The sequence below is a fragment of the Narcine bancroftii genome, chromosome 8, assembly GCF_036971445.1.
Source record: "Narcine bancroftii isolate sNarBan1 chromosome 8, sNarBan1.hap1, whole genome shotgun sequence".
In the NCBI taxonomy this organism is placed as follows: Eukaryota; Metazoa; Chordata; class Chondrichthyes; order Torpediniformes; family Narcinidae; genus Narcine; species Narcine bancroftii.
The window spans coordinates 49,561,898-49,584,481 of NC_091476.1; the positions used below are offsets into that span (position 1 = coordinate 49,561,898).

A 22,584-nucleotide genomic window follows, 5' to 3' on the forward strand; every position below is an offset into this window, starting at 1 on the left:
TCTTTCAGCTACTCCAGTTGGGAAAGAGATACAGGAGGATCAGAGCCAGAACCATCAGGCTGAGAAACAGCTTCTTCCCACGGGCAGTGAGACTGCTGATCGACTGATAAACTGCTCATACTAACTTTCTGAGGCTTATACGTACAGACTCTATACGTACTGCTTGTCTATGTGTATTATGTCTGGTTGTGTTTTTGCACTGAGGACAAATTTCTTTGCGTTGTACTCGTACAATTAGATGATAATAAACTTGAACTAGAGAACATTTACTTGTTTATTTTAATTTGTTTGGAGGTTAAAGATATAGACAACCATTCTGAATCCTCTGCACCAGAGGTGCCCCTGCTGTCTCACCCCTTAGTCAGCTGGGATGTACGGTGTCCTTTTCTCCCACAATGGATGCAAGCCACATATTTCTGGACTCTAGCAAACTACATGCAATTTTTGAAATGTAAGTGATTTGGGAAGTATGATTTGGTCGAAGTTGAGACGTTTCTTCTGGTGGGAGAATCTCAGATGAGAATAGAAATGCTGTGTTAATTGACACAGCATGGCAGTGCCAATCTGGATAACATATTTTTTTAAACTTTATTTATTCATTCAAAAAAACAAATAATATATGACATATACAGCAATTAAACATGAACATGAATGTTTTATATATATATATTAAAAAAAAGAGAAAAAAAAGAAAAGAACCCCCCCCCCCTTCAGCCAACTCTCCTAAGGAGAGCCATAAAAAAGAAAAAAGAAAGAATATTTTTTAAAAAGTTAAATATACATATTAAAATCTAATCAATATAAATTGAAATGTAAATATTCCAAGTAAAACAGCTACTTATTAATAAAAAAATTATAATTATCATGTGAAACATATGTAATTTTTTCCATTGTTAAACAATATTTCATCTCATTATGCATTTATTAATATCAATCATATTTATATCTTTCCACGTACTAGCAATACATTTTTTTCGCTACGGATAAAGCAAAATATACAAAAGCAAGCTAGAATTTATCTAATCCCAAACCTTTCAGAGGTTGCAAACTACCCAATAAAAATACTGTTGGATCTAAAACTATTTTAATCTTATACAGGTATTCTAAAAACGATTGAATTTTCTTCCAAAAAGATTGTATATGTATACATAACCAAACAGCATGAAAAAAAGTTCCAACCGTATCACCACATCTAAAACACAAATCTGATTCATTAAAACCATATTGTTTTAATTTTTCAGGTGTCAAATATAATTGATGTAAAAAATTGTAATTAATCATTGCATAATGTGCATTTATCAATCTAGTTACACTATCATAACAGATATCTAAACAATCCTCTTCAGAAAAAGTAAAACCAATATCCACTTCCCATTTAATTTTAGATCTATCCCAACCCTTTTTATCCATACCATCCTGTAATATTTGATACATAAATGAAATATAACCCTTCTCTGGTACCTTCATAAGAAAAGTCTCAAATTTAGTCATTTTAGGTAAAATCATATCTCTCCCAAACATACATTTTACCAAAGATCAAATTTGATAATAAAGAAATAAAGAATTCTTATTAATACCAAAATTTTCCCTCATCTGATTAAAAGATAAAAACTTACCCTCTTTAAAAGAATCTCCCAAATTTTTCACACCTTTAAATCTCCAATGCAATAAACTTTGATTATGTATTGAAAAAGAAATAAGTTGATTATTATACAATGGAGTCAAAGCCAATAATTTACCCCTAGAGCCTATCATTTTATTTTTCTTTATCCAGAACTTCATTAAATGTTTTAGTATAGGCACATTATATTGTTGTAACAAATTTATATTCCACCTAAACAAAAATTGATGTATTTCAAATTCAGAAATACTTGCCATCTCAATTTTAGCCCAACTAGGAGGCCATGCCAAATCCATAATGAACTAATAAATTTAAGTTGGGCTGCCTCATAATAATTTTGAAAATGTTGTAAACGTAGTCCCCCTAACTCATATTTCCAAGTTAATTTATTCAAAGCTACTCTCGAAAATTTACCCCTCCATAAAAACTCCCTAACCATTTTATTCAAATCTTGAAAAAAAATTTTATCAACTAAATACATAATAGATTGAAACAAATATTGTATACACAGAAAGATATTCATCATAATTGTATTTATCCTTCCCATCAAATTAATAGGTAAATCCATTTAATCAAATCAGTTTTAATTTTTTTCATTAATGGTGCATAATTTAATTTATATAAAGATTAAAAATTAACATTCAAAATTATACCCAGATATTTAATTCGATCAGTCCACTTCAAATTAATAATATTCTTATAAACTGAATAATATCCTTCACTTACCGGTAATATTTCACTTTTTTCCCCAATTAACTTTATATCCAGAAAGACATCGATATTGTATTAAACATTCCTTCAAATGCAAAAGTGACTGAGCTGGGTTTATTAAATACACCAATACGTCATCAGCAAATAAATTAATTTAATACTCCTCGTCTAAAACTTTCATACCTTGTATCTGTGTATTTTGTCTTATCAACAATTGTTTTTCGGGAAATAAATTATTATCTTTTGAACAAATGAAGGACAAATATAATATAAATCACGATACAAGGTTTGCATACCACCAACTGAAAACCTACTTGAAGGACAAATTGGGAAACAGTCTGAGGTTACCAGAAGGAAGCAATTTTGAATATGTGATTATATGTGAATATGTGATTACAGACACAATGATAATTTAAAAAATTATAACAAACATGTACATCAAATTGCAAGAAAAGGAGAACGAGGAAACAAGCTGTAAACCTAAACAAAAATGGGAACAAGATCTAAACATAAAAATAAAGAATGAAATATGGGAAAAGCTATGCTCCAGAACTATGAGAAATACAATAAACACGAGGTTACGCATGATACAATATAATTGGTTACACAGGCTATATATCACACCCCAAAAGTTAAATAAATGGGACCCAACAGTATCAGACAGATGTTTTCGCTGTAAGAAGGAAACGGGAACAACAATACATACAATTTGGGCATGTGAGAAAGTGGAAAAATTATGGGAAGATCTAAACCAGGTATTAAATAAAATCACAAAAAGCAACATACCAAAAAATCCAGAGATCTTTCTTTGAAGTAATATAAGAAATAAAGAACTTGGACTCGATTCGGATGGAGCACAAAAAAGATTTATTATGATAGCCCTAGCTGTAACAAAAAAATGTATTATGTCAACCTGGAAATTAGAAGACAACCTGAGAATGCAGCAATGATACATAGAAATGAATAAATGTATTCTATTGGAAAAAATAACATATAATTTAAGAAATAACATCACAGTATTCGAACAAATATGGGAACCATACATGAAATACAATAGAGAAATCCTACCACGGACCTCCACCACCTAAAATGACTGAAGGAGAAGACAACAAAATGAACTGACCCAGTATGTAAAAGTAGAAGACACAAATTTCTTGTTTATTTTTATTAAGTGACGACGTTGTTTAACGGGTTTAATGTATCATATAGATTGAACATTGAATGAATGGGGAGGGGGGGTGAGGGAGGGAGGGAAGGGAGGGGGTAAAAGGGGAGAAAATGACACTGTGTATATTCAAGAGAAAAATGTCTATGTATTTTGGTCAGTATGGTTCATAGTGTGAAAAATTAAAAAAATGTAACTGTGCTAAAGGTTCAATCACTAACGCAAACAAAGCTGGTGATAAAGGACAACCTTGACAAGTTGATTGAGTTAACTTAAAAGATTCCGAAATCAAACCATTCGTCAATACTCTAGCTACCGGTTTACTATACAGACCCCTAATCCAACCAATAAAAGAAGGACTAAACTTAAATTTCTCCAAAACTTTAAACAAAAAATTCCATTCAACTCTATCAAATGCTTTTTCTGCATCTAAGGATATCACCATCGAATGATCTAAAGATTGTTGAAATCTATTAATCAAACTAATCACACGCAAAATGTTACCTGAAGCATATCTATTCTTTATAAAACCTGTTTGATCAATATGAATCAACTTTGGTAAAAGTTTAGCCAATCTCCAGTCTGGATAACATGAGAAAGTCTTGGAGTGGGGCTTGAATCCCCAAATTTGAATCAGATGTGAGAGTACCAACTGATCTCACATTGGCATTCTTGGGAAAACTGAGTGATCAAATTTCATAGATATTTGTGGACTCCTGTTGAAGAAGGAGTAAACTCTTGTGACCCTCCCAGTGAGTGGGAGGGTGGATGCAGATTCGATATTAGTAGGATTTGGATAAATACTACAAAAGGAAATATATGAAAGGAAAGCCTTTTCCAAGGGATAGGTTGAGTTCAAAGGGCCAAATAAACTGTGCACAAAAATGAAAATTTGTACCAGTATCACTTGTAGCAAAATATAACTTAAAGGGGTTTATGGAAAGAATTATCATCAAAATTTGATATTCCAGAAGATGGGCAGCACAGTTGGCATAGCGATTAGTGCAATGCCTTTACAGTGTCAGCAATTGGAATTGGTGTTTGAATCCCACGCTGCCTGTAAGAAATTGGTACGCTCTCCCGGTGTCTGCATGAGTTTTCTGCAGAGGATCTAGTTTCCTCCCACTGTTCAAATTGTACCGGGCGTTGTAGGTTAATTTGGTTTAAATTGAGCAGCATGGATTCGTGGCTGAAATGACCTGTTACCGTGTTGTATGTCTAAATAACAAAAATTATCTTGTGGAACGTGTGACCAAAATCCTGGTTAAAGTTTTAAAGGACAAATGAGTGTGATGGTTTGAGTTGTACCCTGAAATTCTGGGCATCCCATTACAAGGAGGATGTGGAGACTTTGAAAAGGATACTGAAAAGTCTTCCCAGGATGTTGACTGGATTACAGGGCATGAGCTGTAATAGGAGAATGGACAAACTTGGTCTGTTTTTCTCTGGATGTTCGGAAGCTGGGGGGGGGGGTGGTGTTCGAGAGGACACCCAACGATTGGGTGGACAGGCAGAATGTTTATCCGAGGATAAATTATCCAAGGTGAGAGGACATGCAATTAAGGTGAAGGGAGAATGTTTTAAAGTGTGCAGGGCAAGTTTGGTGCCTGGAATGGGATGTTCAGAGTAGTGATGGAAGCAAAAATGATGGTAATGTTCAGGTTTCTTGCAATATCATTGAATGTGCAGGGGATAGAAGGATACGAATCACGTGCAGGCAGAAGTGATTTAATTTTGCATCATGTTTGGAGCAGACATGGTGGGGCGAAGAGCATGTTCCTGTGCTGTACTGTATTATGTTCTGTGTAAAATCAGAGACTTGCAAGTGGCCAGATTTAGGCAAGTGCTGGAATCTTGTGAGATGAAGAGCTAGAGAGGTTAGGGAGATAAGGATGTCACAACCAGTCATTTAAGGCTCACCCAGGTGCATTGCTCTGTTGTTGATTATTGTTTGTGGTTTTGGTACTACCTAATTACTACCGGTCACTTTCTCCAGATGAACTCTTCAAGTCCCTTTCCAGAACCTAAGCACGGGCGCCACTTCTCGAGTGAATCAACATACTCGCACTCATCTGCCGAGGATTCGCGACATGATGCATCGGGAAGTACACATTCGTCTGGCTGCAGATCTTCATACAGAGAGCGGCGTTCGTGGCAGGATCTGATTGAAACCCCTCTGACCAGTTCGGGGCTGCACTTCCTGCAGACGATCCCTCCAGAAACAGAGTACATGACTGGTAGAACAGGACTAATGTCACCTGAGAGGAGACGACAGGCAACACTGCCTGTTCAGAGACACCATAACCAAGACCGCGATGGGCCTTTTCCACTGGTAGAGTGTGAGCAGGGACCTGGGTCTCACAGTAGAGTTTGTAAGCAACGGAGTCAAAGTCTACCTAGAAATAGAGAAGCAAGAATGAAAGGACATTTGCTGCCTCCTGGACTTGCTGAGGAGCGATCTGAAGATGATGAGATTCAAGGGATCAAGCAAAATGGAGCAAATAAACAAGGTTAGTGTCGACTATATTTCCACACATTGTGCTTATAGAGTGATTGGAGAGAGCTGTGTGTGGCTGGGATTTATTTCATTTGTGATATCATGTTTCACATCCTCTGTACATCCCGTGAGACATAACCAATGAATTGTATTTATAGCTTAAAATAAACTGCTGGTAGAACTCAATGATCAGGCAGCAGCTGTGGAAGCTGGAGGAGAGTTGGTGTTCAGCAACTGAGAGAGCAGAGTTAATAGGTGATCGGTGGAGCCAGAGGGAGGGAGAGGGCATGGGAACAGATGGATCCAGTGAGGGAGGGTGAAGGGGCAGATGGAGCCAGGTGAGGGAAGGAAATGGAGCAGGTGAGCCTGATGAGGGTGAGGGGGCAGATGGGGCCGATGGGGCCAGGTGAGGGAGGGCAATGGAGCAGATGGATCCTGGTGAGGGTGAGGGGGCAGATGGAGCCAGGTGATGGAGGAAAATGGAGCCTGGTGAGGGCAAGGGGGCAGATGAAGCCAGGTGATGGAGGAAAATGGAGCCTGGTGAGGGCAAGGGGGCAGATGGAGCCAGGTGAGGGAGGGAAATGGAGCAGATGCATCCAGTGAGGGAGGGTGAAGGGGCAGATGGAGCCAGGTGAGGGAGGGCGAGGGAGCAGATGGTTCCTGCAGAGGAAGGGTGAGGGGACAGTTGGAGCCAGGTGAGACGATAGATGGAGCCAGGTGAGGGAGAGAAATGGAGCAGATGGAGTCTAATGAGAGGGCAGATGGGACCAGGTGGGGGAGGGCAATGGAGCAGATGGAGCCTGGTGAGGGCGAGGGGGAAGATGGAGCCAGGTGAAAGAGGGAGGGCAATGGGGCAGTTAGAGCCAGGTGAGGGAGGGAGAGTGGGCAGTTAGAGCCAAGTGAGGGAGGGAGAGTGGGCAGTTAGACCCAGGTGAGGGAGGGAGAGTGGGCAGATGGAGCCAGGTGAGGGAAGGCGAGGGAACAGATGGAGCCAGGTGAATGATGGGGGCAGATGGAGCCACGTGAGCGAGGGAGAGGGATAGCAATGGAGGCTGTAGATGAGAAGTGGAATGACAGGGAGGGTTGATGGCACCAAGAGCAGAAGGGGGGTGATTCCAGGTAATAAGGGAGGGTGGAGGAATGGAAAAAGTGAACAAAGGGAGAGAATGAACTCATATGGGAGTGGAAAAGGAACAGAGGGGGTGAGGGTTAACTGAAACTGGAAAATTCAGTCCATACCATTGGGCTAGAGGATACTCAATCAAAACAAGAGGTGATGTTCTTCTAATTTGTATGTTGGCCTTATTGCTGAGTGGAGAAGGGAATGAGGAGAGACTTGAAAGGTTAAGAGCGCACATGGTCTGCAAAATGGTTGCCTCATTTGTGCTTCACCTCACCGACGTTAAAGAGGTAATGATGTTGAGGTCACAGAGAGCAGGTTCAGAGGACAAGGGAGTCACAGAGAGAGTGGTCTCTGTGCAAAGCGGTGGTGGGGAAAGTGAGAAGAGAGGAAGATGTGACTGGCGGTAAGATCCCATTGGAGCTGGTGGAAAGGTAGAAAGGTGATGAAGGAGGGGGAGGAGGGACTGAAAACAGACATGTAGGAAATGAAGGTAATGTGCATTTGCAACAATTAACAACAGCAGAGGGGCAGCGTCTGAGGAGCGCTTAGATGAGAAATCCTACAGATATGGCCAAGAAAAAGAGATGGCATCCTTGTCGGAGTCAGGGTGGGGTGGGGCGGGGATGGTGGGGGGGATGTAGTTGAAGCAGCTGTGGGAGTCTGCATATTTATTGCATGTAGCAGTGGATTCTGAGATGAAGGCAGAGAGATCTAGGAAAGGAAGAGAGCCAGAAATAGTCAAAATGAATTTGAGAGCAAGGTGGTTTTAACCCACTAGGCTCCTCCAGCAGCTTATTTTCAGCTTCATATTCCACTGCCTGCAGTCTTTTGTGCCTCCAAAATGCTTTTATCATAGTTTGTCAACAGCCAAGGTCCAACAAAGAATAGATGAGATCATTGACAAATCAATAGTTTTGGAGTCTGTTCTTGAATGAGAGGGTATTGTTGGTTATCTCGCCACTTTTGTTTCAATGAGATAAATAACAGAAGTCAGTCAGTTTCCACTAAAGCAACCTCATCACAGTGCCCTCTTCAGTACTGGATTGACACAATTACAGGCCCTTTGAGCCTGCTCCATCATCTCGGTGATCCCAATCATACAGCACAAAAACAGGTCCTTTGGTGCACTGATTTCACACTGGCCACTAAGTCCCCATCTGTATTTATCTGCTTTCCTTTCCCAGCCCTGCAACCTACTGCATTTCAGGTCCTCACCTAAACAAAAGCCTTGTGAGAGTCTTGTGATAGTACAGATTCTATCACCAATGTGTATAACTACAGAGGGTAGTGTAGGATGACTGTGATTGGCTGAGAGTGTAGCCATACCTACTGGCAGGTCTTAAAGGATTGCTCCTAGCCAGACCAGGTCTGCTTCCAAAGGTCCCCCCTCTCATTGTGCATGCCATTATAATTTTGATATATCTCAGTCAGGGCCTTCCTCAACCTTTACTCTCAAGGGAAACCATTTGTTGTCTCATCACAGCTGAACCCCATCACCCCAGGCAGCAACCAATTTCATCTCCTCTGTGGTCTTTCCATCCATCTCAGTAGCAATTTGCACAACTCCCCCATACCCTCAATGCCTTTTGCTTCCAGGAATTTGTATATCAATCTTCAATCACAGAAATACCAAAAAAAAATACTGTCAGTGGAAATGCCAATAAATGCTATGTTATTGGAGTCACTCCTGCTCTTTTGCCATTTTCAAGGACAAGCAAATAAATAGGATTGTGAGAATGAGCCCAGAGACCCTTGTAAAATGATATGAGTGTTGACAAGTGGAGTCCACCTTTGGAGGACATCTCCACTATGACTGATGAGACGCTTTGAGGTCTGTGTGCCCAGTTTACAGATCTCCTGTATCTCTAATTCTTCAAATAAAGTCAGAAGTAATAAAAATTAGCCACCTCCAAGCTTTTCTCCAGACTGATGAGCGTTCCCAGTGGAAACTCATGGGATTTACTCCATTTTATTTCATGGAAATTTTGGCCCCCAAAACATTATATTTATTCCGTGAATGAGCTTTTAATTCATTCTATTGTGGAAATACTGCAGCTAAATGTTACCTAAAATCCAGCAAACTTACTGAATTTTAGATATCAAAGAAAACAAAACTGCATCTTTTGTTTGCACACGTTCTAATTTACCTAAATTTGGCACCAGGTGTTGCATTTTTGTCCATTGTACCATTTGTGTATGTGAGAGAACTTGACTGAATGTCTCTTGAACTGTCATTCCTACCAACAAACATTATCAGATTGTCATTTTAAGAAATTTTAAAATTGCATGCAAATAATGTAAATTCTGGATGTCACAAAGTAATCAATCATCCATTAATAGCCTGCAACTCAAGGAAGGAGTGAGGGTTGCCCCTCTTACTTTAAAAATCCCCTGTTCCCTGTTTCAGGCCGTTCAGCAAGGCCACAGTCACATGACATAAATAATGTAATCCCCACGAGATTACATTGCTTATGTCTGAAAACAGTGGAAACAGCTCAAGAACGGAGAATTTGTAAGGTAAGAGGGAGCAGTGATCAATTCATGATTGTTAAAGTATGTTTTGTTTGGTCCTAATTTATTTTTGTTATAATGTTAAAAGGTACAACTTCAGTCACCCGAATTCTATTCTTGTTACAACATATAAATTTGCTTTGCAATTTTGCATTGACTTTCATAACTATCTTCACTATAGGTACTGACATTATAAAGTATGTAATATGATACGTAAATAGTCATTTTAAATATCCTGAATAGCTCAATCAAAGATCCACCGAGGATATTCAAATATAACCTTTATATTGAAACTACTTTCATTGACATTTGTGAATGTTGGAGAAATTACATTTAATATTTATCTGTCAACTTGGTACAGAATAATATGTGGCTGTTATGGTCTTGTTATGACTTGTTATGGTCACTGAATGATTTCCCATGCTCCCAGTCTCTAATAAGTGATAACTACTTATTTTTTAAAAAGTAATTTCACACATACATTTCATTAAATGTACAGCAATTGGCTGTCTAAAGAGTATTTATTCTGTTTAAATGTGTATTTTGTCATTTCACTTTGCAAACAGATGTCTGACAGATGTAAATGAATTCTGTTTTTGTAACGACAGCTTCATTATTGAGACTTAGTCCCCTAATCTTGTTTATTGGATGCATTTATTCAGCAAGTTGGCTTTTAAATGTTTCACATTATTGTATCAATAAAATGTATGGTAAATAGGATATTCAGATTTACAGTGTTTAATTTTATTCATAATGAATTGTGTTTTTCCATGAACTGTTCCTCAAGTGAAAGCTTCCCTATTTTGGTGTATACCGTGAATTTTCTTTCACATTGCATGTCATCTGAAATTATTGGAGATGATTGGAGAGAATTTGTTTTCAATTTATCTTCTACAGGTCTAAACTGTCTAAAAATAATTCTCTGTGTGCATGTAAAAAAGCCTCAGCCTCCCAAACGTCTCCAAGGAGCCTTTCTTAGTAGTTATCAAAGAAAAAGATTGTATGTTGGTTGCAATTGACTTGGTTTAACCTATAATTCAAACATCCACATTATTTCTTTCCAGAAAGTTCAGCAGAAACAAGGCGATCTGCGGATGGTTTACAGGAGCTGTACAGATCCCTGGAGCAGGCAAGTCTATCTGCCATTGGAGAGCAACGCCCTTCGACCAAACAAGAATTCCGAAGGTCGTTTATAAAAAGATGTAATGATCCAGTTGTCAATGAAAAATTGCACCACATTAGGGCATTGAAGAGTACAATAAAGGTGAGAAGCAATATTCTTTATTTGCTCCATGCCCCCATGTTAGAGTATATTTTTTAGTCAGCTGTGGGCATTTCTTTGCTGGACATTGTTCAGAATATACTTTCACTCTCAGTGTGATGGTGAAGTAAAAATTCAAAATGAAGAGAGTCCATAAAAGGTTTAAATTAGAAAACAAATGTCAATGAACGCAGCATTCAGTTGAGTTCTTTGCGTTTTACAACTGCAGTTTTAACTAATGAAGATAATAAAAGAAAGAAATCGCAACTAATAGGGTAGAAGAGTAAAATTATATAAATGTCATGAAGGAGGGAACCCCAAAAGTATTATTTTTGCACAGCTCCTCACAGGGATCTGGATTCTTCATCCCTACAGGATGTTGGATGCTGGAGGGCAATTGAAATACACAAGGCTGCAATACCTTTTCAAAGTGATAATATGTAAATAAGTTGCAGATTTAGTGATGATGTCATAGTAACATAAACCTACTGAATGGTGTAATGTTCTGTTACTTTATTGTACTAAAGAGGTTAAAACTGGTTAGCAATTGAAAGAGGAATTTTATATGATGCTATATAAATTTATTTATACGCCCGAGGTCTTCTGCAAATTTAAATTTAGAAAGATTCCAACATGATCTATTCTGTATCTTGCCATTTGGTTATCCCACAAATACCCAATTCCTGTACCACCACTCCAGATCCAAGCATAGATTTTATCTAGGAGACCTAATCTGCAGTTCATTACTTAACTTCTATTATTCTTGCAAAGTAAATAACAAATAGAGCACTTCCTTGCTCAGGTGCAACTCTTGCAGAGACTTCCCTCTTCTATCCTTTCCATCTTCCCTGTGGATGGAATTTTATTCTTGAATGCTTGAGGCATGGTTTTCTTTTTCTCCATGGGGAAGAGAGTTAAACAAATCCTTAGAGTGGTATAGGGACAGAGGAGTTCACTCAAGAGGGAAATAAGGAGGGCAAAAAAGGGGAACATGAGATATCTCAAGTTGGGCTGAAGGGGCCATGGAATTTAAGATGAGATTGCCAGTAGACTTCTCAGAGGCTTGCCCCCTACATTCATGTCCTTGGTAGTAGATATTACAGGCTTACAACATGCTGCCAAGGAGAGTAATTGCATTGCATTTAGTAGTTGGTATACACAACATCCGCAGTGCTACACTGGAAGAGAGAGAAAATGTTCAGGGTGGTTTGATTAGAATTCATGTGAAGCTGATTGCATTATCTTAGCATTGGGCATCTTGAGTGGGTTGGGGCTTGCCCTGGGTAAACTTGTACCTCTCACTTTGTTCATTTTAGATTGGTCACAAGTGTTTGAGCTACCAAAAGTGTTTGACCTACCAAAAGACACCCACACCGAGAGCACTTCAGTTTATACAAATGTTTATTACAAATTCAGAAGCTGATTTTAAACTACAATATGCAAGCCCTTCCCAATTATACTTATCAACGCCTGGACTGGTCCCAACGGCCAAAGCGAGGCAATGACTGCACACTTGTAGTAGGTTGTCGGGGTGCCGGTAGCAGCTTCTCCACCTCCCCCGACCGGGACATTAGCTGGACTCTAGAAGTTCTTCTTCTTGCTGAGAGATGTTTCCACCCCTCAGAGAGTCTCAAACTTCATCAGTGGGACCATGGCTTATATTACCCAAAAGTTGTTTACTTCATAGCTTATCTCTTTGAACAAATGATTTAATTATCTTCAAGGTCTCCTGACAGTCTGCAACCAACAAAAGAAAACTGCATCTCTGGGCCTCATGGTGGAATTTTGATGTGTCTACTAATTCATATGCATCTCTGGGCCTCATGGTGGAATTTTGATGTGTCTACTAATTCATATGCATCTCTGGGCCTCATGGTGGAATTTTGATGTGTCTACTAATTCATACATCCTGGGCCTCATGGTGTAAATTAGATTATGTCTTCTGATGTAACTGCATCTCTTCTTGCATAAGCTGGTCTAAATCCTCCATTACAGGGCTGTACTCATCCAAGCAAGTGAAGAGTATCCATTGATCTGGTAGCATTCTCAGGTTAAAGCCAGGCTGGTTGCATATGCTCCAGATGTCTCTAATATTCACTTTCTGAGCCCTGCCAATGTCAAGGACAGGAATTTTTTTGGATCATCTTCCTCCTTATTTAATTGTCAACCGATCTGGGAGAGCCCTCATCCAATTCATTGGCTGCAGGGGTAGATTTGTATACTGCACACTACAATTGCAGTTCAGAACAATTGAAACTCTTTGTTGCAGCCTCAAGGTGCTGAGATTTCATTTTTAGATACATCTGACGCTTCCTCTTCATCTCCCTTTTGTATACCTGTACCTCATTGAATTAAGGTACATTCAGGTCATGAATGTATGTTACAATACAATTCTGATGCTATTGTTGGCTCACATTGCCTCAGGAAGGCTCAGTTTGAATTGTCAGATCTTTTCTGAATCTTTTCCATTTAGGATCATGGAAATAATGAATTCAGGAAAGGAGGACCAAAGTATTCATAAAAGAATGGATGGTTGAATAGCCTGGGGAGTTAGATAGTGAGAAACAAAAAGAGATAAAGGGAGTTTCTGTTGATCAATTCATAAGAGAATTGAGCAAATATTAAATGTAAGTTCATAACAGACTGAGATAAAATAAATTGTGGAATAAGAAAATAACAGGGAAGTTAAACTAATATCACTGGACAAATAAGATTTTGCTTCCTGAACACTTTTGTATGTATTTTGTGGAGTTTGGGCTGCTGATCACAAAAGTTGCCTTAAAATTTTCCTATTGCATAAGGTTTTTTAGATATAACCTATTTTTGTGATTTCCTAATCTACTAGTATATTTCCAACAAAGCAAGCTGTTTTGGTCAGTCCAAGCAGGCCTGGGCATGCACTCAATACAGATGCTATGCAAATATTGTCTTAGGCCTGGGCTTGCTTAATCAGAATAAATGCAGACAGGCTATAAAAGCAACTCACTGATGCAGATGTTGTGCATTACAATGATAGAGATTGAACACATATTTATGTATATGTTCTTCAGGCATTATTATAGTGAGTGTACTTGACGATAGCGATACATTCTGATACATTTGTGGCAAGTATACATTTAAGGCTCAAAGACGCAGCACGACTGCAATGATTAAGAAAGCCTATGAGCTTTATTTCGATTGTAAAATCAGTGACCAAGACAAACCCTGGGCTCCTCACATTTGTTGTGTGACATATAGTCAACCTGAGAGTTTGGCTCAGCATCATTATGCAATGAAGCGTATTAAATTCAATAAAACGTTATAATTTAATGGTCCTACTTGATAGAACAAATCAGAAATTATCTTTGTGTACATTTTGTAGTTATCAATCATAATCCCCATTTAATTTTCAAGAAGCAAACTTTTTGAAATAAATTGCTGTCCAGTGTATTTTGTGTCTCAATGAGTAGTTCAAATAAATCAGCTTCGATATAAAGGAAATTTGAGAAATTTCCTCAACCAGAGTTTGGTGAATTTTTGCAACCTAACTGCATCAAAGGAAACTTGGATAGATTTTAAATAGATTTTTAATTATTAAAGGAATCATGGCATTTAGGACTAGTGCAGGAAGAGGTGCTAAATGATCAGCCATGATCTTACTGAGTGGGCAGGCCAGGAGTAAAGGGCAAAAAGACTGTTCTTGCTGCTATTTTTCATGTGTCAGGCCAAATAATGATTTCCTCTCCTGAAGGGCAGTGGTGAGTTTTCACAAGAATCCAGATACAAATATTATATTTAAGAGTAAGTTAGATTTGTCCTTTGTGCCTAAGGGGATCGAGGGTATGGGGAGAAGGCTGGAACCGGGTACTGATCAGCCATGATCATATTGAATGGTGGTGAAGGGCCAAATGGACCTACTCCTGCACCTATTTTCTATGTTTCCATATGGCCACCTTTGTCTGTGACTGGCTGCTTTTTATAATTACAGATTAGTTGACCAAATGAATTTCTATTCCACATCTGGCATTGAGAGATTTGAACCATCAATTCTGAATCTTTGCTCCCCCAGTTATTTTCTTCAAAGTTATACCCATCATACCAAGCACCAGCAGTGGTCAGTGCACTTAGCAATGAATGCATATCAGAATCAGCATTTATGGTCATGAACAAGTCAGGAAATTCGTTGTTTTCCAGCAGCTTCATTGTGCATTCGTTCACATAAACAACCTTACAAAAATTAAAATAGTGCATGAAAAGTCAAAATAAGGCAGTGTGATGCACTGAGGTAGCAGCAAACAAACACAAACTCAAAAGACTGTACAACGGGTTTTATTCCAGTAAAAGTCTGAACATCAGTCTTGGTAGCTTCCTGTGTGACTAACTCAGGAGGGGCCGGCTCAGGTTTTATTTATGTCAGCTGATTAATAGCCGGCCAGGTGGAGTCAACCCCTTAGGTGGTCTTCCTGCAGGTTCAGAGATCGCCCCCTGCAGTATGTTGGTGGACATATCACCACAGGCAGTGTCTTTGGTTCATTGATTATTCAAGAATCTGATGGCAGCAGGGAAGAAGCTGTCCTTGTGCTGTTGAGTGCTCATCTTTAGGCTTCTGTACTTTTTTCCTGATGGTAGCAGAGTGAAGAAGGCATGGCCTTGGTGGTGGGGGTCTTTGAGGATAGAGGCTGCTTTTTTAAGACACCACCTCATGTAAATGTCCTTGAAGGAGTGAAGTCTGGTGCCTGTGATGTCACAGGCAGAGTTAACAACCCTCTAAAGTTTATTTTTGTCCTGAGAGTTCATGCTTCCATACCTGGCAGTGAATCAACCAGCCAGAATGCTCTCCACTGTACACCTGGAGAAGTTTACGAGCATCTTCAGTGACCTACCGAATCTCCTCTGAACACCTCACAAAAATAGCTGCTAGTGGGCCTTCTTCTTAATGGTATCAACATGGAGGCTCCAAGACAGATCCTCAGAGATGTTGACACCTAGGACTATGTGGTGGTACACCACCGGCCTACTGCAGGGGGCAACCTCTGTACCTGCAGGAGTGTACCGCTGGGCTACTGCAGGGGGAAACCTCTGTACCTGCAGGAGAGTAAGGTGACAGGACAACACCTGGCCGGCTGTCAATCACCCTCTGGGATATAAGCCTGTGCTGGCCTCCCGAAGCTCACTCAGAGTTACTGCAGCTATAGCCAGCCTGGCTCTGTGGAAGTCTTTGTGGATTAAAGCCTGTTGTACAGTCTTTAGGAACATAGGAACATAGGAAGTAGGAACAGGAGTAGGCCAAAAATGGCCCATCGAGCCTGCTCCGCCATTCAATACGCTCATGGCTGATCTAATTTATGACCTAACTCCACCTACCTGCCTTCTCCCCATATCCCCTAATTCCTCTATCATGTAAAAATTTATCTAACTGAATTTTAAAGATGTTTAATGAAGCAGCCTCAACCACTTCCCTGGTTAGAGAATTCCAAACATTCACTACTCTCTGGGAAAAACTATTTTTCCTCATTTCTGTCCTAAATCTACTCCCCCGAATCTTGAGACTGTGTCCTCTCATTTTAGTTTCCCTGGCCAGCTCCTACATCAATCCTATCCATACCCTTCTTAATCCTATATGTTTCTATAAGATCTCCTCTCATTCTTCTGAACTCGAGTGAATACAATCCTAGACAATTTAATCTTTCATCATAAGTCAACCCCTTCATCCCAGGGATCAACCTAGTAAACCTCCTCTGGACCGTCTCCAAAGCCAGTATATCTTTCCTCAAATATGGAGACCAGAACTGGACACAGTACTCCAGGTGTGGTCTCACCAGTACCTTATACAGTTGCAACATTACCTCCCTACTCCTGAATTCAATTCCTCTAGCGATGAAGGCCAACATTCCATTTGCCTTCTTAATAACCTGCTGCACCTGCAACCTAACTTTTTGCATTCATGCCCAAGCACTCCCAAGTCCCTCTGCACAACAGCATGCTGTAGTTTTTCTCCCTTTAAATAATATTCAGCTCTTTTATTTTTCTTGCCAAAGTGGATAACCTCACACTTACTAACATTGTACTCCATCTGCCAGACCTTTGCCCACTCATCCAGCTTAACTATATCCCTCTGCAGACTCTCCACATCCTCATTATCTTGTGTGTGTCTGATTCTGGCTAACAGTGCACCATAGACTATGAAGATCTTGACCCTTTCCACCACTGAGCTCTTGAGGTTCCCCTTCCTCCTGAAGTCCACAATCATCTCCTTGGTTTTACTAACATTGAACGCAAAGTTGTAGTTGATGCACCATTTAATTAGCTGATCTAGCTCCCTCCTGTATGCTTCCTCAGTGCTGTCTGTGATTCTGCCGACAACTGTGGTGTCATCGGCAAACTTGTAGATAGCATTACAATTGTGCCTGTTCAGACAGTCATGGATGTATAATGAATAGAGCAGTGGGCTAAGCACACAGCCTGTGTTGATGACCAGTGAGGAAGAGACGTTGTTTCCAAACCAGACTGTGGTCTTCTGATTAGGAAGTCAGTTGCAGAGTGTTTCACAGAGGCTTACAATTTGTAGCTTTTTGACCAGCACTGAGAGAATAATGGTGTTGAAGACTGAGCTGTAGTCAATAAAGAGCAGCCGAATGTATGAGTTGTAGTTTTCGAGGTGATCCAGAGCTGAGTAGAGAGCCAGCGATATTGCATCTGCTGTGGAGCGATTGTGGCGATAGGTGAATTGCGGTGGGTCCAGATCTTTGCTTAGGTACGTGTTAATTCTGGCCTCTCAAAACATTTCATCACAGTAAAAGTTGGTGCTACTGAGCAGTAGTCGTTGAAGCAGCTCACACGACTCTTCTTGGGTATTGGGGATAATTGATATCCTCAAAGAGTTCCAGTAACTTTATCAGTCAGGACCTTCCCTATCTGAATCCATGCTGTGTCTGCCTGGTGGACCCATTTCTATCCAGATGTTCCATTATTTCATTTTCAGTTCTTGGTTTTGGTCTTTGTGCTGCAGATAGAATGCATTAACTGAAGAGATGTTTTGTACAACAGGGACGCCTAGTGTCTGTGTAAACCATTACAGTTAAATCTCAGAAAAGCAGACAATGGCAGATGAAATACAAGATACAGGTATACCCCACTTTACTAAACTAGAGTGTTCCTAAGAAACCTTTCGCAAGCCGACATGGCGTAAAGCGAAGACCCGTTCACTACTATTGAAGGTTATTTTTGTAAAAGTGAAAACCTATTCAAATTCTTTCATAAAAGCGAACACAGGTTTCTTCATTAATGCAAATTTTCGTAAAGCGAATATTCGAAAAACAGAGTATCCCTGTATTCCATTCATCCAGCATAATTTTTGGATACATAAAATTCTTTACATTGCATTGCCAGAACAGTTAAAGAGTTTTATAAATTAAATATTTAGAACTGTTTCAGGGAAATTTTCCTGGCAAATTTCAATTTTAATATTTTAACATTTCAAAATTCAATGGCATGATTTGAAAAATGAAATGAAAAATTAAGAACCTCTTTGTTTAATTTGATGAGTTGTATGAAATAATGCATTCAGTTTAATTGGTAAATTGGTTTGTATGCTTCTCTCCTGTCTTGAGATGTAATCCACACTTACATTCATTTCAGAACTGGAGGAGTACGGTGCTGTTTGAAGTGTAATTGTTCTGAAGAGATGTTGAATCCCAGCAGTCTTGCAAATGGATATAAATGTTCCCATAGCTCATTTCACATACAATCAAGAGCCCAGGAAAAGTTGAGTTCTGGATTTTGGAGCTCAAGAATCAGCTGATGTAATTAGCTCTTTCCATACTGGCCATTCAATGAAACAGTTAAAGAAGGTATTTTTGCCATTCACACTGAACCACTGTCAACCGGTTCTCTGCATCCTTTCACACTCACCGCCAGGTATCCCTGGGGAGAGGGGCACATATCCTCCACCGGTGATGTATGAGTGACTTTTCCACTAATTATGATCTTAAATAAAAGTAATCATGCTTAATTACAACATACTGTGATTAAACATTATGTATAGCACAGTATGAACCCTTCAGCCACTGTTATTGTGCCAACCTATATAAACCTTTATACATTTATAACAGACCACAGGAAAGTGGTATAAAACACAGAGCCGCACAATTTATAAAGACCATGGGAAAGTCGGGGATGAAATACACGCATTGAGCGATGGCAGACCTGCCCTCCCAGAATGTCATGAAGCAGAGAAACCCCTGCATGAGTTGCCTTTCTCTGCCACACGGAACTCTGGAAGATCAGGTCCGCCATCGCTCAATGCGTGTATTTCATCCTCGACTTTCCCATGGTCTTTACAAATTGTGCAGCTATGAGTTATAATGCAACTACCACATTCTCATGATCCTTTATAAATTATTTTATATTGTGCTGTACACAATGATTCGGCATGATTAATTTGTTTAAATACAAGATCATAATACATTGATCAGGATATAGTAAATTGAATACAAAGTTTATACCTTCTTTTTAATCTTTTGTTTCTTTCGCGTTCATCAATTTTGTCCCTGGATAGTCCATGTTCCTTTCACACTGGGCTAATTGACACACAGGCATCTGATGATCCCAGGGATGATACAATCTACCTAGGCAGTCCATCCCCAGTGTGATTTGATGCCTGTGTGCCGATTAAGGAGCTTTCACACTGGGCCCTTTGCCGGTAGATTGGCCGTCAATTACAAGGACAAGATGCCAATGTGAAAGGGACTATAGAGATCTAACCAAAAAGCCACAAGACAGTTCAGGGAATGGACAACCCATTCCCTCCCAGTTGATGGATTGGTGACAAAATGACAGACATAAAATAAACAGGCAGATAGTACAAGAGATCCCTGAAGTTTTTGGCTGCATAACCAGCATTCATTTCTGATTGCTGTTGGGGAAGAGGGCACTCCAGGGAAGTGGAGTCAAAGTCAAGACTAGAGCATTATAACGGCTCATCTGCACATAGCAAGATCAAGAGAGCAAGAAGTTGTTACAAAGTCAGAGAGTTATACAGCATGGAAATAGTCCTTTGGCCCTCCCTGCCCACACTGACTAAGTTGCCTACCTGAGTGGGTCCCACTTACCCACATTTGGATCACACCCCTCCAAACATTTTACCTGTCCAAAAGTCTTCTAAGTGTTATAATTACACCTGCCACCACTACGCAGGCAGCACCTTCCTTTGTGTTAAAAATAATAGCCCTTCAGGTCACCTTAAATTTATGCTTTGTTACTCACATAGCCTGCGGAAAAGACTATGTCTATTCACTTCCTCTGCACCCTTATGATTTCATATACCTTGATAAGGACATTCCTGAGTCTACTACACTTCAGGGGAGCCTATCCAATCTCTCTTTATAATTCAAGCCCTTTAGTCTCAGTAACATCCTCTTGAATCTTTCTGCATCATTTCCAACATAATATCCTTTCGATAGCAGGGTGACTCTTGCAGCACACAGTGTGGCCTTAGCAATGTCGTTACAGCTGTATCATGTACTCAGTGCCCTGACTGATGAAGAAAAGTGTGCTGATTGCCTCCTCGTCACCCTGACTACTAAAGAACTATATACCTGTATCCCTAGATCTCCCTGTTCTACAACACTCCCCAGTGAACTATCATTTATATGTCCTGCCTTTTTTTGACTGAACTCCCCTAAACTCTCCTCCACTCACGTTAAACCGACGCCCTCTGGTATTTCCTATTGTCATCCCAGGATAAAGGTGCTGGCTGCGCATCTTATCGAAACCCCTCATAATCTTATATATTATACCTCCATTCAGTTACCTCTCTTCCTTCATTGTTCCAAAGCGGAAAGACTGAGCTCTGTCAACCTTGCTTCGTATGACATATTCACCAATGCAGGCAACATCTTGAAAAATATCCTCTTCATCCTCGCCAAAGAGTCTGCATCCTTCCTGTAATGAAGACCTAGCTTCAAAACCAGTGCTGTAAGGAGTAAAAACACAATGCTGGAGAAACTCAGCAAGTCAAACAAAATCCTTTATGTAGCAAAGATAAGGATACATGACTGACGTTTCAGGCTTGAGCCCTTCAACTACTTGATGAAGGGCTCAAACCCAAAATGTTGCTTATACTTGATGAAGGGCTCAAGCCAAAAATGTCAGTCATGTATCTTTATCTTTGCTACATAAAGGACATTGTTTGACCTGCTGAATTTCTCCAGCATTGTATGTTTCCTTCAGGTGCTTTGGTTTCCTCACAACATTCAAAAACAACGTTGAGGTTTGTAGGTTAATTGATGTATTTGAGGACATGAGGTCATGGTATGAAAGGACTGCTACTGTCCTGTCCGTCTTAAAAAAAAGAAAAGAAGCCAGTTGGTTGGAAGGAATGGCTGAGGGAAAGCCTTTCTGGTATGGAGATCAGTGTTAAATTATGTAAATAGACCAATGGTACAATTTCTACATTGAGGAAAGGCCAATGTTATTTGACTGAAAAGTGACTCAGCAAAATTGGATTGGAAATAACTATCTGAAAGTAAATTAGTCTCAGAAGCATGAGACATATTTGAGGAGATTCAAAGTATTTTGGATAAATTGGTCCCATAAGGCCGACTGATGGAATAAGTACAAATACAAGGGATCCAAGAAAAATTGGTTCAGAAACAGAAAGTAAAGGGGAATGATGGATGGGTGTTTTTGTGACATGAAGCCTATTACCACTAGTCAGCCCCTTCACTTTTGCTTAATGACTTTGACTTGAATGCAAGCAATAGGATAAAGAGGTTTGTGAATGATACAAAAGTTGGCCATGAAGAAGAAAACTTTAGACTGCAAACTACAGGAAGATGTAGGTGGTCTAGTCTTTTGAATGGAAAAATGGCAAGTGGGATTGAATCCAGAGAGTGGTGAGGTAGTTCCTCAGGAAGATGCAACAAAGCAAGGGAATATAATGATATATGGTAGGATGTCAAGTGGCAAGTATGTCAATGCAGTTGTCCCCCTCTTAGCTAAGGCACAGAAGAGCAGGGATGTTATACTGAGACTCTCTGTAATATTGGTTGGACACATCTTGCATACCTGATTCCTGGAAAGATGTGGTTGCACCAGAGAGGGTGCAGGAGAGATTAATGATGATATTGCCAGGACTGGATAATTGTAGCTTTGGGGAAAGATTGGATGAGCACAGTTCTTTTCTTTATTACAGAAGAAGCTGAGGAGAGAATTTAATTAAAGTGTATAAAATTTAAAGGAGCATAGATGGAGAATCCAAAAAAAAGATCCATTTCTCTGAGCAGGGTTCCCAAAGATTAAGATTATTTTAAATAAGATTACAGGGGGGATGAGGTCAATTGTTTTCACCCAGAAGTACTTGGGTCAGGTTTGCAAATGTTTTTTAGTTGCGAATGGAGACTCCAAAACATAAAGCATTACTTTAGTAAAGAGCCATGACCTTCATGGCCACAGATCTTTTAGCCTAAAATGCAATGGCATGCATATTGTATTTTTGGGTAATCCCCTCCCCAATGTGGTTCCATTGTTTCCATCTGTCCTTTAAATTTAAATTTAGACATACAGCACGGTAACAGGTCATTTCAGCCCATGAGTCCATGTCACCCAATTTACACCCAATTAACCTACACCCCTCAGAATGTTTTGAAGGGTAGGAGGAAACCAGAGCCCCCAGAGAAAACCCACGCAGACCCTTGGAGAACATACAAACTCCTTA

The 22,584-nt window shown here is 39.7% G+C and overlaps 1 protein-coding gene across 1 annotated transcript in view; it reads left to right on the forward strand.

Moving 5' to 3' along the window:
• The window catches only part of LOC138740666 (connector enhancer of kinase suppressor of ras 2), a 763,661-nt gene that overhangs the window by 728,854 nt on the left and 12,223 nt on the right, over positions 1-22,584 (forward strand). The window contains exons 21-22 of the mRNA XM_069893653.1: positions 5,494-6,007; positions 10,693-10,892. Coding sequence (XP_069749754.1) covers positions 5,494-6,007; positions 10,693-10,892 — 714 coding nt within the window. The remainder of the gene's footprint in view (positions 1-5,493; positions 6,008-10,692; positions 10,893-22,584) is intronic.